Here is a 23,320-nt window from a genome sequence, read left to right as displayed (position 1 = left end):
ATCATCTGGAAAAACCAACTTTGGACTAAACTAAGAGGACTCTTCAACCAAGGAACACTGAAGAAGCCACACCGAGACTGCTTAGTGTATCCCAAGGTTCTCTTTACCAAGCCACAGTCGCAGAGCTCCAGGGAAAAGCAACCTGGTCTCATCTCTCCAGGCAGAGGAGAGCAGAAGCTCCATCTCCACGCATGCTGCAGATGGCTTTTCCAGTCTACCTGAATCATTACCAGCTAGAAGCAGCAGTCATTGGGACTCGGACGTGAGCTGCAAAGTATAGAATTGTGACAATTCCAGTGCCATGTGGACTTTTCCTGGACTCCTGCTCCTTGTGACAGCTCCTAACAGACTGAACTGGGGTTGGGTTGCATTTTTCAGCGATTTGGCATGGTGTTGGGGCCAACTTGGACTTGGTGAACATGTTAAGGACACTACTTTATGGATTCTTGCTGTATTGGTCAAGAGTTTGCTTAAAGGCTTTAATCACTGTAAAAAAAAATAGAAGACTGGATAAAGAAGATGTGGCACATATACAACATGGTATACTATTCAGCCATAAGAAATGATGACATCGGATCACTTACAACAAAATGGTGGGATCCTGATAACATTATATGGAGTGAAATAAGTAAATCAGAAAAAAACAAGAACTGCAGGATTCCATACATTGGTGGGACATAAAAACGAGACTAAGAGACACGGACAAGAGTGTGGTGGTTACAGGGGGCGGGGGGGAGGGAAGGAGGGAGAGGGGGAGAGGGTGGGGAGGGGCACAAAGAAAACTAGATAGAAGGTGACAGAGGACAATCTGACTTTGGGTGATGGGTATGCAACAGAATGGAATGACAAGATAACCTGGACATGTTTTCTTTGAATATATGCACCCTGATTTATTGATGTCACCACATTAAAATAAAAATTTATTTATAAAAACAAAAAAACTAGTTTTTAGAAGTTTTAAAGTATCACTACAAAAATTTTGTGCATAGAGATTTCTCTACATTATGAATTCTTTCCTTTGAACACATTTTTGGAATTGGAAACACTGAATCGCAGACTAAAACACATTTTTGCACTTTTGATGGGAAGACTCTTATCAATTTAATACACTGCCATCAGCAATGTATTAAAATGCTAGAGTCACTGTATACTCACAAACACTAGGTATTATAGTATTTAAATATATTTGCTAATTTAGTAGCATACTATGTTTCTTTTTATTAATTTGTACTTTACTGGTGAACTAACATTTTCTCATATATTTAGTTGTTTTGTTTTTTCTTGAGACATTTTGGTTTATATTCTTTGCACATTAATCTAAAAGAATAAAAGAGCCTGACCTGTGGTGGCACAGTGGATAAAGCGTCAACCTGGAAATGCTGAGGTCGCCAGTTTGAAACCCTGGGCTTGCCTGGTCAAGGCACATATGAGTTGATGCTTCCAGCTCCTCCCCCCCTTCTCTCTCTCTGTCTCTCCTCTCTCTGTCTCTCCTTCTCCTCACTAAAATGAATAAAAATAAATAAAATAAAAGAATAAAAGAATTTTTTCTTTGTCGAAGAGAATAACAGATTTATATGAATATTTTAACTAATGATAAACTAGCCTTTTATTATGTCCATTTGCTGCAAATATTTTTCACTTTTTATTGCTTTCCTTTTAATTTTAGTTATACATTTGTGATATACAGAAATTTCAATTTTTATTTAATTTATTATTTTTTGAATTTACTGGGATGACATGGTTCACCATACAGGTTTCAAGTGTACATTTCAAAAACACCATCTACACACCACGTCGTGTACCCTCTGACTCAAGCAAAGGGACTTTTTGTTTCCGTTTTCCCCCTCTCCCCCGTACCTCATTCCTCTTTCCTTTTGGCTATTTCCAACTACTGTCTATATCTATGTGTTATCTATATAAATTTTTTGGCTAATCCCTTCACCTTCTTTCACCCAGTCCCCTCGCCCCCTCCTCTCTGACACCTGTCCATCTGTTCTGTACGTCCATGTCTCTGTTTCTATTGCTACAAGACATGTCTGAAGCAATATTTTTGCCAACATATCTCTTCAGGCAAAGAAAACAAAAAAAAACATATTCACTGATATATCTTGACAAGTAGTTAATATACCAAATTTACAAAGAAATTTTAATTTTCATGCAGTCAAATCTAATATTTTCCTTTGTGAATTCTATCATTTCTAAACTTAACTGATTACACTCCATTTGGTACTTTGAAAATTATACTTTCTTTGTGTTTTTCTACAATTCAATGATTTATATTTAATTTATTAATCTCACAAAACTTTGTTTATAATAATAATAGATAAAATTTACTAAGGTTTTACTACATATATGACAAGTGTTACACTAGGTCCTTTACATATGTAAATTTATCTAATCCTTACAACTACCTTGTAGGGATTAGGTTTTAGCATTCCAATTTCACAGGTGAGGAAACTAAGGTTTAAGTAATTCAGCGAGATCACACACAGGTTTTACACCTGGCAGTTTCTGGGTATTAAGCAGCATAGTTTAACTCCAAAATCACTGACTGACTCCATAACCACTATCTTATAGTGTTAATCAAGTTATCTCAATGGCATTTTTTGTAAATTTTTTTTTTTTTTTTAAGTTGGAAATGGGGAGGCAGTCAGACAGACTCCCGCATGCGCCTGACCGGGATCCACCTGGCATGCCCACCAGGGGGCGATGCTCTGCCCATGCTCTGTTGCAACCAGAGCCATTCTAACGCCTGAGGCAGAGGCCACAGAGCCATCCTCAGCGCCCGGGCAAACTTTGCTCCAATGGAGCCTTGGCTGCAGGAGGGGAAGAGAGAGACTGAGAGGAAGGAGAGGGGGAGGTGTAGAGAAGCAGATGGGCGCTTCTACTGTGTGCCTTGGCCAGGAATCAAACCCGGGACCCCTGCCCACCAGGCCGACACTCTACCACTGAGCCAACCAGCCAGGGCCAATGGCTTTTTTTTTGTATTTTTCTGAAGCTGGAAACGGGGAGAGACAGTCAGACAGACTCCCGCATGCACCCGACCGGGATCCACCCCGCACGCCCACCATGGGGCGACGCTCTGCCCACCAGGGGGCGATGCTCTGCCATTCCTGGGCGTCGCCATGTTGCGACCAGAGCCACTCTAGCACCTGAGGCAGAGGCCACAGAGCCATCCCCAGCGCCCGGGCCATCTCTGCTCCAATGGAGCCTTGGCTGCGGGAGGGGAAGAGAGAGACAGAGAGGAAAGCGCAGCAGAGGGGTGGAGAAGCAAATGGCCGCTTCTCCTGTGTGCCCTGGCCGGGAATCGAACCCGGGTCCTCCGCACGCTAGGCCGACGCTCTACCACTGAGCCAACCGGCCAGGGCACAGGGTCTCTTTAATGGCCACTTAGTTTGTGCTCTACTGATTTGTCTTTTTCAAGTAATAATACATGATTTTAAATAACTATATGATGTTTCTGGATGTTTTAGGATATATTTTAGCATAATTCTAAAAGGAATATTATATACTTGAGGAAAAATGTAATCTTAAAATATCCTTGCCTGACCTGTGGTGGCGCAGTGGATAAAGTGTTGACCTGGAAATGCTGAGGTCGCCGGTTCTAAACCCTGGGCTTGCCTGGTCAAGGCACATATGGGAGTTGATGCTTCCAGCTCCTCCCCCCGTCTCTCTCTCCTCTCTCTCTCTCTCTCTCTGTCTCTCTCTCCTCTCTAAAATGAATAAAAAAAAAAAAAAATTAAAAAAAAAATCCTTACCATACACTGGCGTCTTCCCTGGCAGGATGACGATAATGAGCTGCAACCCTGAGTAGGTGTTCTTGAGATGCCGGAACATGGGCTCCACGCTGTCTGCCCCCTGCGCATATTTGCAGAAGCAAGGCTGGCCCTGGATGGGCATCCCTGCATCCTTGGAAATCTTACGCAGCTGGTCCGTGAAACCCCTAGAAGGAGCAAACACTAAAAATAAAACCTTTGTCTAGTCATCAATATCTACGTAGTAATAGAAAGTTTGGGAAGAGAATGGGGAATGAAGCAAAGATAAATGTATTCTATAAATGAAGTGGTCACCAGACTACTGATGTTTAGGACAATGTGGGTCTGTAATCTATTTTGCAAACAAACTAAAACTATTACACAGTTACATAGCATTTTGTAGTTTACAAAGGGCATTAATAATTGCTTTAGAGTTAGCATGAGAGGTTCTAATCCTAGTTCTGTTACTAGCTATGAAATTTTAGAAAATTTTTTTCAGTTTCTCTCATTTGTAAAATGATCACTTCCAGGATAGGGTTGGTGTGCAGATTAAATGAGATAATCATGCAAAGCACTTAGCACACTGCCCAAGATATGTTACGTAAGAGGCTGATAAAGTTAAGCTGTTGTATATTTTTCTAATTTGATCCTGACAAGATGCATAAGAAACTGGTAGCTCAGGTATTATTCTCATTTTATGTATGTATTTTTTACAGAGACAGAGAGTGAGTCAGAGGAGGGATAGACAGGGACAGACAGACAGGAACGGAGAGAGATGAGAAGCATCAATCATTAGTTTTTCATTGCGCGTTGCAACACCTTAGTTGTTCATTGATTGCTTTCTCATATGTGCCTTGACCACAGGCCTTCAGCAGACCAAGTAACCCCTTGTTGGACCCAGCAACTTTGGGTTCAAGGTGGTAGGCTTTTGCTCAAACCAGATAAGCCTGTGCTCAAGCTGGCGACCTCAGGGTCTTGAACCTGGGTCCTCTGCATCCCAGTCCGATGCTCCGTCCACTGCGCCACCGCCTGGTCAGGCTTATTCTCATTTTATAAATCAGGAAACAGTTTCAGAGACATTAAGTATTTGGCCAAGGTCAAATGGTTAGATAAATGGCAGTCAAAACTCTAGTCCAGAATTCCTTTCCACAATATTACTTTTTATAAACTAGGATATCAGCAGATTGTATTCACAGAAAAGATAAAATAAATATTAAACCAACAATTAAAAACAAAATAGGCAGACAGCACTTTAATGTACTTTTATACACACTGAAACATAACTAATAATAAGAAATATTAAAAATAATTAAAAATTTAAAAATTGCTAGATACAAAAAAATAATAAAACACAAAAGACTGCCTGACGAGGCGGTGGCGCAGTGGATAGAGCGTCGAACTGGGAAGCAGAGGACCCAGGTTCGAGACCCCGAGGTCTCCAGCTTGAGAGCGGGCTCATCTGGTTTGAGCAAGAGCCCACCAACTTGAACCCAAGGTCGCTGGCTCCAGCAAGGGGTTACTCGGTCTGCTGAAGGCCCGCAGTCAAGGCACATATGAGAAAGCAATCAATGAACAACTAAGGCGTTGCAACGCGCAATGAAAAACTAATGATTGATGCTTCTCATCTCTGTTCCTGTCTGTCTGTCCCTGTCTATCCCTCTCTCTGACTCACTCTCTGTCTCTGTAAAAAATAAATTAAAAAAACCCCAAAAAACAAAAGACTAATAATTTCATATTTAAACAACATTCTGTATTTAGCCTAGAATAAATGAATAATTATGTTGAGGCTGAACAATAACTTTACTTGTTTTTTTTTTTTTTTTTAATTTTCTGAAGCTGGAAACGGGGAGAGACAGTCAGACAGACTCCCGCATGCGCCCGACCGGGATCCACCCGGCATGCCCACCAGGGGCGACGCTCTGCCCACCAGGGGGCGATGCTCTGCCCCTCTGGGGCGTCGCTCTGTTGCGACCAGAGCCACTCTAGAGCCTGGGGCAGAGGCCAAGGAGCCATCCCCAGCGCCCGGGCCATCCTTGCTCCAATGGAGCCTTGGCTGCAGGAGGGGAAGAGAGAGACAGAGAGGAAGGAAGGGGGGGGGGGGTGGAGAAGCAAATGGGCGCTTCTCCTATGTGCCCTGGCCGGGAATCAAACCCGGGTCCCCCGCACGCCAGGCCGACGCTCTACCGCTGAGCCAACCGGCCAGGGCCAACTTTACTTGTTTTTAAAACAAATAAGGCCCTAAGACAAGGATTGGGACAGATAGTTTGTATGAATTCCCCTCATCTTTTTCTGATTAGTGTTTAATTCAAGAAGTATAAAGGTGAATATTTTCAGTCAGTCTGAACAATGATTATAAGACTTCTACCAAGCCATGAATAATAAATGTAAAGTGAAAAGAGTAACCCTAAGCTCAAAAAACAATTGGAAGATTTTTCTCTGGTTTCTAGAGGTCAAATAAGATAATCATAGCATTGTAGTTAAACCATCCTTACGACATTTTACTTGAAAGCAGGGGGATAAAAAGAGAAAAAAAAATAGTATATCTTAAAATACACATTTAGAGATTTGGAGCTAATTAAAAAGAGTGAACAGCCTGACTAGGCAGTGGCACAGTGAATAAAGCATTGGACTGGGACATGGAGGACCCAGGTTCAAAACCCCGAGGTCGCCAGCTTGAGCGCAGTTTCATCTGGCTTGAGCGCGGGCTCACCAGCTTAAAGTGTGGGGCTGCTGGCGTGAGCCCAAGGTCACTGGCTTGAGCAAGGGCTCTGCTGTAGCCCCCTGGTCAAGGCACATATGAGAAAGCAATCAATGAACAATTATGGAGACTAAGGAGCTGCAATGAAGAATTGATGCTTCTCATCTCTCTCCCTTCCTGTCTATCTGTTCCGTTATGTTCCTCTATCTGTCTCTGTTACAAAAAAAAAAAAAAAAAGAGTGAACAGAATTAAAAAAATTTTTTTTCCCTGGCTGGATAGCTCAGTTGGTTAGAGCATCATCCAGAAGCACAGAGGTTGCTGGTTCAATCCCTGGTCAGGGCACATACAGAAACAGATCAATGTTCCTGTCTATCTTTTCCTCTGTTGATAAAATCAATAAATAAAAATTTTAAAAAAAGAAAATTTTTTTTTATTTCTCACATAAGGAAACAAGGTAAATTCTGAACTGACCTGCGTAAATTGGTCTATAAACATTCAATAACTATTTGTTATGGGCATACTTTATCAGCTCTATTAGTAGAGATTTATTTAAACAATAATAATTTTCTTAAGAAAACTAGATTCTAGAGGGGAGATAAATTTACATAAATAATTATAATGCAACTGTATTTTACACAGAAAGTAACAAGTGCAAACAAAGAGGATATTAATAAATTAATAGGTTTAGAATTGAGAGATTACTTCCAACATCACAAATCACAGAAGACTGAGTACTAGTCAGATGAGCCGAGATAATAAAGAGTAGCGTAAGTAGAAATGAAAAATTGCCAGGGAGATATAGGAAATACAGTGCTTCAGTTTTCTATTCAAAATATGTGAAAGGGAAGAAATGACTTAAGAAATAGGTGAATAACTTTAAATGTCAAACTGATTTTAATGTTATTTGTCAAAAAGAAGCTTAAAAGTTTTAGAGTAAGAGCAGTCAAAGAGGAGTTGGGCCTGACCAGGTGGTGATTCAGCGGATGGAGCTTTGCACTAGGACGCAAAGGACCAGGTTTGTAACCCTGAGGCTGTTGGCTTGAGCACGTGCTCACCAGCTTGAGCACATGATCATAGACTTGGCCCTGTGGTCGCTGGCTTGAGCCCAGGGGGGTCACTAGCTGGAAGCCCTGGGTTGCTGGCCCGAGCCCAGGGTCACTGGCTTGAGCAAGGGGTTACTCACTCTGCTATAGCTCCCTGGTTGGGGCACGTGTGAGAGAGCAATCAATGAGCAGCTATAGAGCCACAATAAAAAATTGATGCTTTTTATCTTTCTCTCTTCCTGTCTGTTCCTCTCTCTGTCTCTGTCACAAAAAAAAAAAAGGAATTGGTAGTCTTTCATGACCAGCATAGCTCCTCAAACGAGTGACAGCAGAAACTCTTGAGACTGCCAAAGGCTCAAAGTCCTGAGAGTCCCAAAGCAGAGAAGACAGAGAAGAAAAGAAGCCAACATGATAAATAGGAACCAGGAAGGCAAGAATGTAATGTCAAGAAGCTAGTCAATTGATCTAGTGCTGCACAAATTTTGAGAAAACTAATGGCTGAGAAGAGACCGCTAGCAGCGACAATCACAAAGATACAGATCTTTCAAAAACCGGTTTCAGTAGAGCACTAAGATTTTAAGGAAGGTGAAAGAACGGAAGCCTTGGCAGTCTGAGAGAATAACTTAGGTAAATTGCAAACTGAAGATTTTTTTTTGTTTAAATTTAAACAGAAGATTGTTGAGCACTTCTATGAAGAAGGAAAAAATGTGGGGAAGGAGGAAAATGGTGGAGATTGAGGTCACATTTTGGAAAGTTAGTGGAAATGAGGTGTTAAACCACTTTTTCAAGGAACTGAAATTAGAAATCAAAATTTTATTTAATCCTCACCCAGCAGATAGGTACTATTATCTCTATTCTAAAAAGGTGAAAACTGAAGTATAATGAGATTAAACAATTATCCATGGTAATAAAGCTAGGAAGCAGCAAAGTTGGGAACTGAACCTATTTGCCACCAAAAGTCAATGATATTCCTGTGATACCACATAAGCTTTGGATGCAGAGAAGAATGAATTCGCGACCTTGCTATGACTAACATTCAAGAATCATCAAAATATTGAGAAGAAACAGTTTAAAAGCCTCAGTGATTAAGTACAGTTCATCTTGAGGCAACACTGGTTAGAACATTAGCTACAGAATTTAAAACTGAACCATAAAATTTAAACACAAATAGGTTCCAAAGCCAAACTAATAAGACTTACTTCAGTATTTCTTCTCTGCACTGTCTCTGTGTGGCAAAACAAGCTATAGCCCACATTTTTATTTCAACTCCCGTGTGGAACTGTTTCCCTCGCATGTCCCATACTCCATGGCTTGGTGTTGCTACCGTCCGATTCTACAGAAAAAGGAAAAAGAGAAATGTGGCAAAAAAAGAACAAATGCTTTTTCTAAATTCCTAGGAATGCGCTTCTCTCCATACTTAGAAACTGTTATATTTATAATTTAAAAAAAAAACACTATCAAGAGGTTTTACCCGTCCTCCATACTGGAGCATAGGCGCTGGAAGTACACGTCCGGTTACGTGGGCCATTTCATCTCGAACTTTAAATTGAAACTCCTGAACAAATGGATCTGTTTCATAATTTGCACTTCTTACCTAACAACAGAAAGTTCATAGTTACTTTAAAATTTTTTCCAAATCTCCTGCTTTACTTATTAGAACTCTATTTTTTTTCCTTCACTTTGCCAACAATGTTTTACAATTGGTCTAATTAATAGTGCCCTACTACAGAGCAGAGAATCTGAGCCTGGGGACCACAGATCATAAATGGATTGCAGAAAGTCTGTGAAACTGGTAATTCATAAAGAATTTAAATGTATTAGGTTAAAAAATAAGATTTTCAAGTATATATGGCCCATTAAAATGGTAATATTATATGATTAAACCTAATAATATTTGGGGAGGGTGGTCTAGAGATTGCAAGAGAAAGAAATACCTAAACTTAAAAAGATTAAGAACCTCTAATTAGAGGATCCAGATATATACTATTAAAATCACATAGAATTTAATAGCAAATATTTGTAATTATTTTTCCCTTAATTACTATGGCTTTCCCTCCAATTACTTAATTTACAATTACTATACAATTTACTTCAACATTTTCAGTTAAAAAAGTGCCATGTTGCAAAATTTACTTAATGGGGTACAGGTGAGGCAGATAAGAAAGTCAGTATGAAATACAGATTATCATTTTTATATAATATGTCAATACACATCAAGATAAAGAATTTATCATAATTCAGTGTAGACTTGGATATCAGAGTGTAATTCATATTTATGGCATGCTATGTAGTCAGTTTTTTCAAAACATATTTACTTGGTCTCAGGGTAAAGGTCAAACAAGGTTACTAACAGAAGGCAATGTTCAACTCTTTGAGTAACAATCCATTAACAAAAACTATATAATCTAAATATGTAAAAAAGAATTTCCCTACAATAAGAAGGAAAAGTTGTTTTCCTAATTAGGCACTGATGTATTATTTCTTCAAGCTTAAGCACCATTCATTTCTGGTGTGTTTCAGTTTATCTCCAAAGTAAGATTATAAAGAATAACAAGAACTTCTATTTACCAAGACTTGCTGAATGATATGATTGGTGCTGTTTTTTTGTTTTGTTTTTTTAATTTTTATTTTATTTTTTGTATTTTTCTGAAGCTGGAAACAGGGAGGCAGTCAGACAGACTCCTACATACACCCAACTGGGATCCACCCGGCACGCCCACCAGGGGGCGACGCTCTGCCCACCCGGGGCGTCGCTCTGCTGCGACCAGAGCCATTCCAGCGCCTGAGGCAGAGGCCACGGAGCCATCCCCAGCGCCCGGGCCATCTTTGCTCCAGTGGAGCCTTGGCTGCAGGAGGGGAAGAGAGAGACAGAGAGGAAGGAGAGGGGGAGGGGTGGAGAAGCAGATGGGCGCTTCTCCTGTGTGCCCTGGCCAGGAATCGAACCCGGGACTCCTGCACGCCAGGCCGAAGCTCTACCACTGAGCCAACCGGCCAGGGCCTGGTGCTGTTTTATAATTAAATTTTCACACTAGTGTTTTAACTACAAAAGGAGGTTTTTTATAATCTTTATTTTACAGAGGCTAAAACTAAAGCTTAGTAAAATGAAATGACTGGCCTAAAACCATACAGTTAAGCAAATAACATAGAATCTGAAACCATGAATGTTCTCATTCTGTATTTCCTACTCTCAATCATAGCACTAGCCTTCCAGGTGCTCTAATTATAATAATATAGTAGTAACAGTAAGTGGAGAAGCTAGAGTATGAACCTAGAGGTATTAAATTCCAAAGCCAGTACAGTGTACTTTTTGACCACTGTACAATATTGTCTCCTTGAACAGAAAAGCTGTTAAGAAACAAGCTAGAAGTAGTTCTTTTATAGAGATAGTGAGATGTTCTAGTCTCTTAAAGGTTTAAAAATCTTGTCATAGTAGATCAGAGAAGAAAAACCACAATGAGAACCACCTTGTATCTTCCTAATTAAATATCATTTAATGACTTTTATTCACTCCTTATAAAACTATAAGGAAAAAAAGGTCTTTTTTATATAATTGGCTTACAAAATGAAAGAGTGAGTTCTGTAAACCTTCCTCAACAATCTTTAAGACTGCTTTTGAAAGTGTTTTTAAGTTGTTTTAGGTAATATTCATATTTCCAGACTTTTTTCCTTCACTTGGACAATGTAAATATGAAAGAACATAACTTCCAGATGCCTTTTATTTTTCATTTTGCCTTATTACATCAGTTTTATAAAGTGGTACTGATAACTCTCCCTCCCCATTTACAACAACTGGAGAGCTTAGAAACCCTACATTATTAGGGCCATCTTATATTTCTTTATTCATCTTGTAGTTGCCAGGCTGATACTGGGGGCTAAGCAATCCTACGCTGTTAAACTTCTCACTATCACTAATCATGACATCTTGACTTTTATTCCTTTTACCCTTCTCTTTTAGGTGGAAGGCAATAAAGTTCCAGTTCACTAAATTACAACACAGTTCTGAGAGAATCTGTTCTGTTATTAAAGAGTTTGGTATTAAATTAGAAGGATCTAAACCTTTTCATAGAACCCATTAAGGTTTACCTCCAGACTACCACTAGAGTACTTCAATAATCCCTTTTCTTTTTTCTTTTTCTTTTTCTTTTTTTTAAATTTTTTACAGAGACAGAGAGTGAGTCAGAGAGAGGGATAGACAGGGATAGACAGGAACAGAGAGAGATGAGAAACATCAATCATCAGTTTTTTCGTGGTGACACCTTAGTTGTTCATTGATTGCTTTCTCATATGTGCCTTGACCGTGGGCCTTCAGCAGACCAAGTAACCCCTTGCTCGAGCCAGAGACCTCGGGTCCAACCTGGTGAGCTTTTGCTCAAACCAGATGAGCCTGCGCTCAAACTGGCGACCTCAGGGTCTCGAACCTGGGTCCTCGGCATCCCAGTCTGACGCTCTATCCACTGCGCCACTGCCTGGTCAGGCAATGATCCCTTTTAATTCTGTTAATTCATAAAATGGTAATAAGTTATGATCTTATAAGGACCTGGTTCTTTAGTAGCTCATCCTATGCTATTTTTAATTTCCATTTTTAGAGGTAAGTACTAACCAATCTGCTAATTTCATCTTGTCTATCTGGTGCAGATCTTGCTGTTGCTTTGATCATAGTGGAAGTCTGATTGTCCGTTAGCTTCTTGATACATCGTTGCCCTGCCACGATATTACAGACCTACAAATAAAAACAAGTTTTGTACTAGATGTATATATCTTTAACTCTCAGTACCAATTACATATGAAGTTAAAATTTAAAATCTGCTTCTTATTAATATATTAAGTAAAAAGTAGTAAACAATACTGCTTTACAGTATGATAATCATTAGGTACATTTGAATAAAAAGGCTGAAAAAAAGTGTACCAAAACGCTATCAGTGGTTACATTTAGAGAGGTAGGATTACGGATAAATTTTTTTCCACATTATTTTATTATTGAAAATTTAGAATAAAACTTAAAAACAAATTTCCAAAATAAATATGAGTGTATAAAGTCATAGGCCATAAAAGACCACAACAGAATGATGAATAAGAGGATATTAATAAGCAGCCTAAACACATTACTTCTAACGGCAGATATGTATGTTTCTGCTCCTGCCCCACTTGCAGACAGGGAAGGTGTGGGTACTTCAGCTGAAGAGTATACTTTTCTCTGAAATACTGTGCTACTGTTCTCTCCACAGTTTGGCCATTTTCTAACTGTAAAGGAAAGCTGGAAAAAAAAAAAGTATATATTATCAATTCTTATATTATGAGCCAGCAAAACTCCCAATCTACTAACTAGAGCGAGCTGCCTCACATCATCTCCTCTGACAACACCAGCTTTTCTTACGTTTGGTGACTGGCAGGCCGTCTTGTTACATTACAAACACGGTATTTCCGTCTCATTGTTCCACAATGAGTCACTTCAACCTTCAGACCTGTTTCCAACAAGAAAAATTGAGGTTACAGAACTATTACATGTAAAATATTTATAGCTATCAAGACTGTTCACTACTATAAAAACTTAAAATCTAAACAGAAAATCTGTGATATAGGCAATGTGATATTAACAAAGGATTTTATATATAACATTGCAAATAAGTTACAATCACAATAGAACTAACTCAGAACATCTCTATCATGTCAAACTCTATGCTTCAAAAAATAGTATCATAAAATTTGCAAAGCCTATACAGATCAAGGGACAAAGTTCTCCATTAATAAAAAATTTTATTTATAACAAATTCTGTTGTTCATGCTGGGAGAGGGAAGGAGGAATGAAAGAGGAGTTGCAATAATTCTCAACAGTCTATAACCTTCAAAATATGTGATATTTGAAGAGCCCTGCCATCATGTATTGAGTGAAGTACAGAACTTCATAAAGCTCAAGAAGAAAGGCCTTCACAGCTTTTTAAAGCAGAGAGAGAGAGAAAAAATCCCACTCCTTTTAATCTAAGTGGAGTGACAATTTTGTTAAAGCACAATATAGGGACACAGCATTTACTAGTGAATATTAGAAATCAAATGCAACAAAAATAATTCCTGGGGTCAGGTGATCCTTACTTTTTTATGGAAGCACTGACTCCTTTGAGAATCTGACTAAAGCAACAAACTCAGAACAAAGCACAGAATTTAACATGTGATTTTATATGTTCCTGGATCCTTGTAGCCCATCTGCACACACTAGTGGTTTGATGGTCCCAGCCCTGCTTTAAAAAGTGAAGCAATGAACTTTTAAATAATTGGCTGAAATTCTGTGGGATGAGTTTCCTTAAATAGTGCTGTCCAATAGTTATCTGAAATGTGGGAATATTTTATATCTCTGCTAACATGGTAATCACTTAGCACAGCGGTTCTCAACCTGTGGGTCGCGACCCCGGCAGGGGTCGCGGCCCACAGGTTGAGAACCGCTGACTCAGCAATATGTGTTACTGAGTACACAAAATGTAGCTAGTGTAGCTACGAAACTGAAAATTAAAATTTTTTTTCTTTTTTGTATTTTTCTGAAGTGAGAAGCAGGAGGTGGCAGACAGACTCACTCTCGCATGTCCACCAGGGGGCAATGCTCTGCCCATCTGGGCTGTTGCTCCATAGCAATTGGAGCCATTCTAGTGCCTGAGGCGGAGGCCATGGAGCCATCCTCAGTGCCTTGGCCTACTTTGCTCCCATGGCTCCTTGGCTGCAGGAGGGGAAGAGAGAAAGAGATAGATAGAGAGAAAGGGGAGGGGGAAGGGTGGAGAAGCAGATGGATGCTTCTCCTGTGTGCCCTGGCTGGGTATCGAACCCAGGACTTCCACACGCCGGGCCGACGCTCTACTGCTGAGCCAGCTGGCCAAGGCCGAAATTTAATTTAACTAGTTTAAATTTAATAGTTACATGTGGTTAGTGGCTACCCTATTAGTCAGTGGTTTTGGAGCTACCTAGATAAGAGTTAAATGGATACAGTGGCTACTGCTCAGAGATAAGCAATTCTACTTCTATGGCCTAAACACCAAAGGTGAAAAATCTAAAAAGGGGAAGATGGAGGACTATTTTTAGCTCCCTGCTAATATTTAAAATTACTCTTGTATTACTTCCCTTTTATACCTGTGATTCATGTAGTGCAGTGGTTCTTAACTGGAGGTGATTTTGCCCTCCAGAATACATTTAGTCATGTTTGGAGATTTTTTATTTTATTTTATTTTTCAATTGCAGCTTATATTCAATATTATTCTGTTTTAGTTTCAGGTGTATAGCACAGTGTTTAGACAATCATATACTTTAGAAAGCAACACTCTTCTTCCCTCTGATATTTTAAAGTACCCACCTGGCACCATAAATAGTTATTATAATATTATTGATTGTATTTCCTAAGCTGTACTTTACATACATTTTGACTATCTTAACTGGGGGGGGTGCTATTGGCATCTAGTGGATGCTAGATTTAAGAATACTTAGATCCAGGGATGCTGCTAAATATCCTACAATGCACAGGGCAACACTAAGTCCTACCCTGTGGACAAAAAATAATCCAGCCCAAATATCAACAGTGCCACGGTTGAGAAAACCTGCTAAAGTATAATTTATTATCCTATCTAATTACTAACTATAGAACCAAACATAAAGCTCAGTGATAGATATATCAGCAAAAATTAAGATGTGAAATGAACAGTGTTACTGTACCAGATTGGTATGGGTTTTTCTTGAGTACTCTAATTGAATTAGTGAGAAATAGTTTTTAAATAATTACCTTTATAAAACTAAAATTTCAGATTAGAGCATTTACTATGCCTCTATATTATTAAGGAGGATAGAAAATAAAATATCAAGGGAAAGCCTTAAAAGAAGTAAATACCAAGAATTTGAAGTATCCAAGATGTAAAAATATGATGTTTAGGAGAAAAACACAATAGAAAGTTTAAAACAAATTTTTGTTATCTTACACCACTTAGCAATTTGTTTTCAAGCCTTCCCCTTGAATTAAAATATTTATTAATAAGGTTCTACAAGCCTACTATACGTTTTTACAAAAAATAAATTGGCACTTCTTTACATACAATATTTTATCATACACTACCCCCAATATTTCTGTTTTACTCTGATGAATTACTGCACAAAGAAACCACCCCAATATTTAGGAAAATTTCCATGGAACCAAATTAATATACAAAGGAAATTGATTCCTTATAGCACAGATTGTATCACTATTGAAAGTTTTCATCAAAATCCTCATGCCAGCTAAAAATTAAACCCAAATATAGAGCACAGAACACATAACTGATATTTGGAGTTACTGTGGTAGGAATACACAATGTACTTTAAAGAGCCCTCTTTAAAAAAACAACAACCAACCTTCCTGACTTTGAATGGTGGAAAAAAAATTGTTAGTCAATAAGATCGAACTCAGATTGTTCTACCCCAAATATAGGGTCAAAGGTTCCTAAGAATTAGACTCAAATCCAGCGGGTAACAAAAGTTGAAATTTTAGAAAATGGACTGCATAATTCTCTGCCCAACCTCCCCAAGCCCTCCATCCAACCAAAAAAAAAAAAAAAAAAAAGGCTTTAATAAATCAAATATTTAACCTATAAACTTGGCTTTACCTTCACTATAACATCAACTTTATAATGCTTTCTAGTCATTTTTTCAGTCATTTCTTTGGGCCCCTGAGCAGTTGAAGTTAAGATCGAGTCCATGCTCTTCGGGCAGCAGTTGAATCCTTGTTCTGTACATCTTGTATTTTCTGTGATAAAGTGGTGATATGAGTTGATTGCATAGTTACCGCAAAATAATGTAAGTGACTTCATGATATCAGAGGTGGTAACTAAGCAGCAACTCCACTGGAAATCATGGCATTTAGATGATCACATATTAATGGTGGGTAATGCACTACCTCCCAACAATGCTAACTGTGCAGTTAATACAGATCATGAAAGGATAATGGTATGACTGCAATATAGTAATATATAACATTTTATTATTTTTGTACAATTACTTGATATTAATTAATGCTTATTTTCAAACCAGGAATGATATCCCTTGTAATGTTTCATTATAATGATTACCTCTTTCCTGGTTACTAAATGGCAAAGAATGACTGATTACTGGAGCAAGCAGGATGTACTCAGCTCCTTTTAATCAAAATTGCTCTTGAAAAATCCCTTAAATTGCTGATAAAGTCAGTGTATGTGGGTTTGCATAGAAAACTGTATATGTCTATTTAAATGTATACAGAAATATACATACATATAAAGAGTAATATACAAAATATACATTTTAGAACACTATTAAAATTACTTTTTTGGAAGACCACGTAGAGATGAATTTATATTAGCAAAACATACATATGATACAACCCCATTGTACAAATTTTAGCTACTAACTAAACGAGGCAAGATCAATGGTCAACTACATAATGTACAAGAAATAACTAGGTTCCAACTCTAGAACAACACATGAAACAGGCTAGCCCCATATCCATAAATTTTCAAAGGAATAAAATATTCTATCATTTCAGGAAAATAAGTGATTATATTAGAATATGTTTAAAGAATGATTCCAGTTCTGAAGTAACAATGTTTTTGAAATAAGCTTTCTACTTTTAAGAGCATTATAGAAGCATTTCTATTAGCTGGTATTGATATTAATTTTATTACTTGGTACTTCTTTCACTGAAACACTACCTAAGATGTTATGATAATGAACTTAATGCAACATTTTATAACTGATCATTATTTTACTGGTAATGTTAAATAAATATTTTAATTAAAAAATTTTTTTTAATAAGTTTGTTGTACCCGTGAATTTTATAGTTAAGTTGCTCCAAATGCTAATTAATTCACCTTTTATCTCTTTGGTGAATTTTACCCGATGAGAATCAGTCAGAGGTCTTGGTTGCTCATCAATATTATGAATGTCAAGAACTTCACACATGAACTGAATTACAGGTTGTGCTTTGTAGAAGGCAGTGGCAGAAACTAAGAAGAAAAACAAATAGTACAAATTAATATTTCCATAAAAAAAAATCAGAAACAATCTCAGGCTCCATGATAATAAACTAATTATAGAATTAAAATGATCCTTTATGTATACTTATATACATATATAAAAATATCTTCAAAATTAAGCAGTTTCAATGACCTCTGTTTGAAAGACAAGCAAAGAATAGAAAAGCTAACACTATAGTTTTTGTAATCTAACTTGCACCATGGTAATTGAATCATTATATTCTCTGCTACACATACAGAGAAGTATCCTGGATGTGAGACAAAGTATGTAAAGGGACAAAGAAGGCCTGAGCCCCTTAGGAAGTGAGAAAGTTATGTATCATCTCTTAAACAATGCTTTCTATGCCACTCCAGACTGTTTAGCTATTCTAGTGAGAACCTTCTCTGTCTTGTACAGATCTGAGAAGACAGCAGTATTAAATGTTATTAGTGTTAATAAATGCAAGCTGTATAAGGGACAGCTGCCCAAAGTTATCTAGCTACAGTTGCAGTTTTCTAACCGTCAACCAAGGTGATTTCTTAGTCTTGCGTTTTGTAACTGGAAGAGCTTCACCAGTGGTTAGTAGATCACCTTCACACATTTCTTAAACACATACTTACTGACTATTATGTGCTATAAAGACACTAGGTATACAATGAAAAGTAAAACCAAAACAAACAATAAGCTACATGCTATCTTATTTTTCCACTTAAAAAACATGCCCACTGTTAAGTGTAAACTTTTTATGTAGTGTTCTTTCTTAGTTTAGGATTGTATGTCATCCACAAAATGTCCCTCACCTTTGGAAGAATATTTATTGAGGCTTTAACAGTAGTTATCTCAGTATATATATGGGTATTGAGGCAACTGTGGGTATTTTTTACTTTCCCCCTTTTAATTTTATCTTTAAATGTTTTTTTTTTATAGCGAGCACATATCTTTTCCTTTATTATGGATTCAAATGATATATACAGAATAAAGACTTCCTCCAGCTTCCAAGTAACTACTGATGGTAGGTATGTATGTATGGATATATCATGATCTTTTAATATGTACTTACAGACATAAAACATACATATAACTTTTTTACATGAAATAGGATGACAAACGTTCTATGACTTGTTTTATTATTTTTATTTCTGATTTCTTATATATTTTTTTATTCATTTGAGAGAGAAAGAGAGAGAGAGAGAGAGAGAAAAGTGGGAGGAGCAGGAAGCATCAACTCCCATATGTGCCTTGACCAGGCAAGCCCAGGGTTTTGAACCAGTGACCTCAGCATTGCAGGTCGATGCTTTATCCAATGCGCCACCACCAGTCAGGCTATTTTTATTTTTGAGAAAGAGTGAGTGAGATGAGAAGCATCAACTTGAAGTTGCATTACTTTAGTTGTTCATTGATCACTTCTCATATGTGCCTTGACCAGGGGGCTCAAGTGACCCCTAGCTCAAGCCAGCAACCTTGTGTTCAAGCCGGTGACCATTGGGTTCCAGACAGCTACCTTGGGATCATGTCCACAATCTCATGCTTAAGCTGGTGACCCTGTACTCAAGCAGGATGAGCCCAAGCTCAAGCCAGTGACCTCAGGGTTTCAAATCTGGGACACCTCAGCATCCAAGGTCAATGCTCTATCCAGTGCCTGACCACCACCGGTCAGGTGCTTATTATTATTATTTTTAAATCAATAATATGTCTTAGAGATATATTCATGTTGTAACATTATAAAAAAGTCTTTTTTAGCGAGCGAGAGAGGGACAGACAGGAAGGGAGAGAGATGAGAAGCATCAATTCTTCATTGTGGAACCTTAGTTGTTCATTGATTGTTTTCTCATATGTGCCTTTGACCAGGGGTCCAGCCGAGCCAGTGATCCCATGCTCAAGCCTGCTGAGCCCAGCCTCAAGCTGGCAACCTTGGGGTTTCAAACCTGGGTCCTTAGCATCCCAGGCCGATGCTCTATCCACCACGCCACTGCCTGGTCAGGCGTAACATTTTCTTTAATAGTTTCACTTTATTCTACAGTACTAGTGCATAATAATTAAGTAAATATTATTCCCCTCTTAATGAAAAGACACACATGATAAAATATTAAAACACTATTCTGGATTTTCTTTTTTCTCATTATCTAACTTATAGATCTATATATACTAATATAGTACTGTAACATTCTTTATCACAGCTGTGGGGTATATCGTTGAATAGATGTACATCAAGTCCCTAATAATGAACAGTTACATTGATTTTGTGTTTTTACCGACACAAACAATAAATGTCCATGACAAACAGTCCATGAGCACTTCTATAGGAAGATTTAAGAGCAATCAATACTCAGTGCTAAACTTCCTTCCAAGTAAACTTTAGAAACGCCTCCACAATTCTAACTAATTAAAGAAAGAGAGACTGATAAGACTGTATTAGCATTCTGGATATTTTATTGAATTCCATAGTAGTTAAAAAATGTATTCAACACATTCTTCTATTAAAAATGTTGTACATTAAAAAAAAAGGCTTGGCCCTGGCCGGTTGGCTCAGTGGTAGAGCGTCGGCCTGGCATGCGGGAGTCCCGGGTTCGATTCCCGGCCAGGGCACACAGGAGAAGCGCCCAACTGCTTCTCCACCCCTCCCCCTCTCCTTCCTCTCTGTCTCTCTCTTCCCCTCCCGCAGCCAGGGCTCCATTGGAGCAAAGTTTGCACGGGCGCTGAGGATGGCTCTGTGGCCTCTGCCTCAGGCGCTGGAATGGCTCTGATTGCGGCAGAGCGAAGCCCCAGATAGGCAGAGCATCGCCCCCTGGTGGGCATGCTGGGTGGATCCCGGTCGGGCGCATGCGGGAGTCTGTCTGACTGCCTCCCCCGTTTCCAACTTCAGGGAAAAAAAAAAAAAGGCTGGCAGGATACATATCAAATAAACATATTGTTTCTGGGTTAATCTTTAAAAAGTAAATAAAGGAAAATGAACATATGATGAGTAACATACTTATTTTGCCTTTCCTTTAACCCTACAGGTTAAGTTTTCTTCATTGGATTATTATACTACTAGCTTTCACATTAGAGTGAAACCACTAAACAAACATTATTTACCCTATTTCACTTTCTACTAAATATATATATTTTCCCTACTATTCATCCCACTATGCTTCTAATCATTTTACTGTTTAAACCATCTTCTCTAGAAGAATGTGGGCATCTGAGGTGACAGTGAAAAAAAACTCTTAAGGCCCTTGGTATGTGGCATGAAGCAGGATATCTCTGGCACCCTGGCCTGCCCAGGACCCTTCCCATGGCCCAGCACAGCCATCCACCCCACACTCTGGATACAGGACTATTGTGCAGCCTGTATCCTCTGTGGCAGTTACCCAGTTACCAGACTGCATGGCCACCATGGGTGTGCCCAGCTTCTGCCCACCTTAGCAGCATCCCAGAAAGCCCTGGAAAGCCAGGCTGGGCAGGAACGCCTCAGAAGATAAATAGGTGAAACATTAACAACCAAAGGAAACAGTGACTCTGATAAATGGTGTGGTTGAAAATAATCTAGATATGGATGGTTTTGGTGCATGTGAAGGAACCGTGGCTTGCTCTGTCACCTCCTCTTTAAAATCACATATACGAGCCTGTGGTGATGCAGTGGATAAAGCGTCAACCTGGAACACTGAGGTTGCTGGTTCAAAACACTGGGCTTGCCTGGTCTAGGCACATATGTGAGTTGATGCTTCCTGCTCCTCCCCCCTTCTCTCTCTCTCTCTCTCTCTCACTCTCCTCTCTAAAATGAATAAATAAAAAAAAGTTTTTAAAAAATCACATATATGAAAAATTAGAAGCAATCAGTGATGAAGAGAATGACATGCTCAATCTGTTGAATGGGCTATGGGATAGATCTCAATTGGCTGCCAATCTGAAAAAGTCTATGGACAAAATGACTATTCAGTCTTGGTCGGAGAGCTCAGTAGAGCATCGTCCCAATAAAGGTTGCCAGTTTGACTCCCAGTCAGGGCACATACAGGAACAGATTGATGTTTCTGTCTGTCTGTCTCTTCCTTCCTTTCTTTCTCTGTAATCAATAAATAAAAAATATTTTAAAAAAAATACTATTTGGCCCTGGCTGGTTGGCTCAGTGGATAAGTGTTGGCCTGGCGTACGGATGTCCTGGGTTTGACTGCAGGTCAGGGCACACATGAGAAGGGACCATCTGATTTTCTTCCCCTCTCTCTTCCCCTTCTCTTTCTCTTCCCCTCTGGCAGCTAGTGGCTGGATTGGTTCAAGTGTCAGCCGTGGGCGCTAAGGATAGCTCAGATGATTTGAGCATCCGCTCGACAGGGGTTGCCGTGTGGATCCCGGCCTGGGGTTAAGTGGGAGTCTATCTACCATCTTCTCACTTAAAAAAAAAAAAAAGACCATTCGAGTATCTGATGCAATGATCAATGTCAGACAATACATTGATATAGGCAAGAACTCCTAAGATAGAATAGAAATATTTTCACAAAAACTTACCTATTTTTATAATTAGTTCTTATTGTAATTAAATGAGAGAATGGATGAATAGGTTTACTATTATTATGACCAGCTTTATTACTTTAATTTACCTTGTAGAACTATTAAGTTTTGTAGTTTGAAAGTATACAATCTTTACTTTGGTTGTTATAAAAAGCAAAGCAAATATTAGAAAATAGTATAATAAAATATTACATATTTTACCTTATGTTTAACAACGTTAGCAAAATGTTCGCACATAAATCATATGCCTACTTGCTTATAAAGTAGGCTCTTTTTTTTTTAGTGACAGAGAGAAAGACAGGAAGGGAGAGAGACAAGAAGCATTAACTCACTGTTGTGGCACTTTAGCTGTTCATTGATTGCTTTCTCATATGTGCCTTGACTGGGGAGCTCCAGCCAAGACAGTGACCTCATGCTCAAGCCAGTGACGATGGGGTCATGTCTGTGATCCCGTGCTGAAGCTGGTGAGCCCAAGCTCAAGCCAGAGACTTTGGGGTTTCAAACCTGGGTCCTCAGCATCCCAGGCTGATGCTCCATCCACTGTGCCACTGCCTGGTCAGGCATTTATAATGTAGTTTTAAAAAGGTATTATCTCTGTTAGATATGGGTGAAGGCAGAGATCTAAAATGGCTTGCGTAGGGCCATAAAATGAATTAGAAAATCTGTACTAGAACCCGCATCTTTCCTGACCTGTGGTAGCACAATGGATAAAAAGCACTGACCTAGAAAGCTGAGGTCGTTGGAGGGGTTGCCTGGTCAAGGCACATGCGGGAGTTGATGCTTCCTGCTCCTCCCACCCCAAAATAAATAAAAAGCAAACAGACAAAAACATCTTGTCAGTACAAGTTCAGATTGAAACTAGAGAAATTATGACTACCTTATTTATAGTAGTAATTAAGTGTGATGTATACAAAAAAACTATTGCTTCATGAACTGATTAATTTCAGACAGTTGTTACCTTATAAATATTTCCAAGCTATCTGGCTAGAGCTATTTCAAAATTTTGAAAATAAGAAAGCTCTTACAAAAGATGAGTACAGTTGAATTAGGTATGAATTTCAATGAGCAAAGATCTGCTTCTCCATTCCTTGGTTAGATCCTTAACATTTCATAAACCAACATATATATATATAATATATATATATATTATATATATGCATTTATTCCTTTCCCTTTCATAAATTAGCTATTTTTAATTGAAAAATATTAATGTTAAACATTTAAAAAATCTCTTACAAAATATATCACATTGTATTAAATGAAATATGCATATAATCATTTCCATAGACAATGACCCCCCCAAAGAGCAGTAGATAAAATTCAGCATCTTAGCTCATAATCTCACTGT

At 38.5% G+C, this 23,320-nt stretch overlaps 1 protein-coding gene across 1 annotated transcript in view; it reads right to left on the bottom strand.

Moving 5' to 3' along the window:
* Positions 1-23,320, bottom strand: part of AGO3 (argonaute RISC catalytic component 3) — a 141,963-nt gene that overhangs the window by 37,049 nt on the left and 81,594 nt on the right. Inside the window, exons 6-12 of the mRNA XM_066375874.1 lie at positions 17,343-17,477; positions 12,872-12,959; positions 12,604-12,751; positions 12,098-12,217; positions 8,969-9,091; positions 8,697-8,830; positions 3,759-3,943 (exon numbers count right to left, since the gene is read on the bottom strand). Coding sequence (XP_066231971.1) covers positions 3,759-3,943; positions 8,697-8,830; positions 8,969-9,091; positions 12,098-12,217; positions 12,604-12,751; positions 12,872-12,959; positions 17,343-17,477 — 933 coding nt within the window. The remainder of the gene's footprint in view (positions 1-3,758; positions 3,944-8,696; positions 8,831-8,968; positions 9,092-12,097; positions 12,218-12,603; positions 12,752-12,871; positions 12,960-17,342; positions 17,478-23,320) is intronic.

This window comes from Saccopteryx leptura, chromosome 3, assembly GCF_036850995.1.
Source record: "Saccopteryx leptura isolate mSacLep1 chromosome 3, mSacLep1_pri_phased_curated, whole genome shotgun sequence".
Lineage (NCBI taxonomy): Eukaryota > Metazoa > Chordata > Mammalia > Chiroptera > Emballonuridae > Saccopteryx > Saccopteryx leptura.
This window is presented reverse-complemented; position numbering and strand designations above follow the sequence as displayed.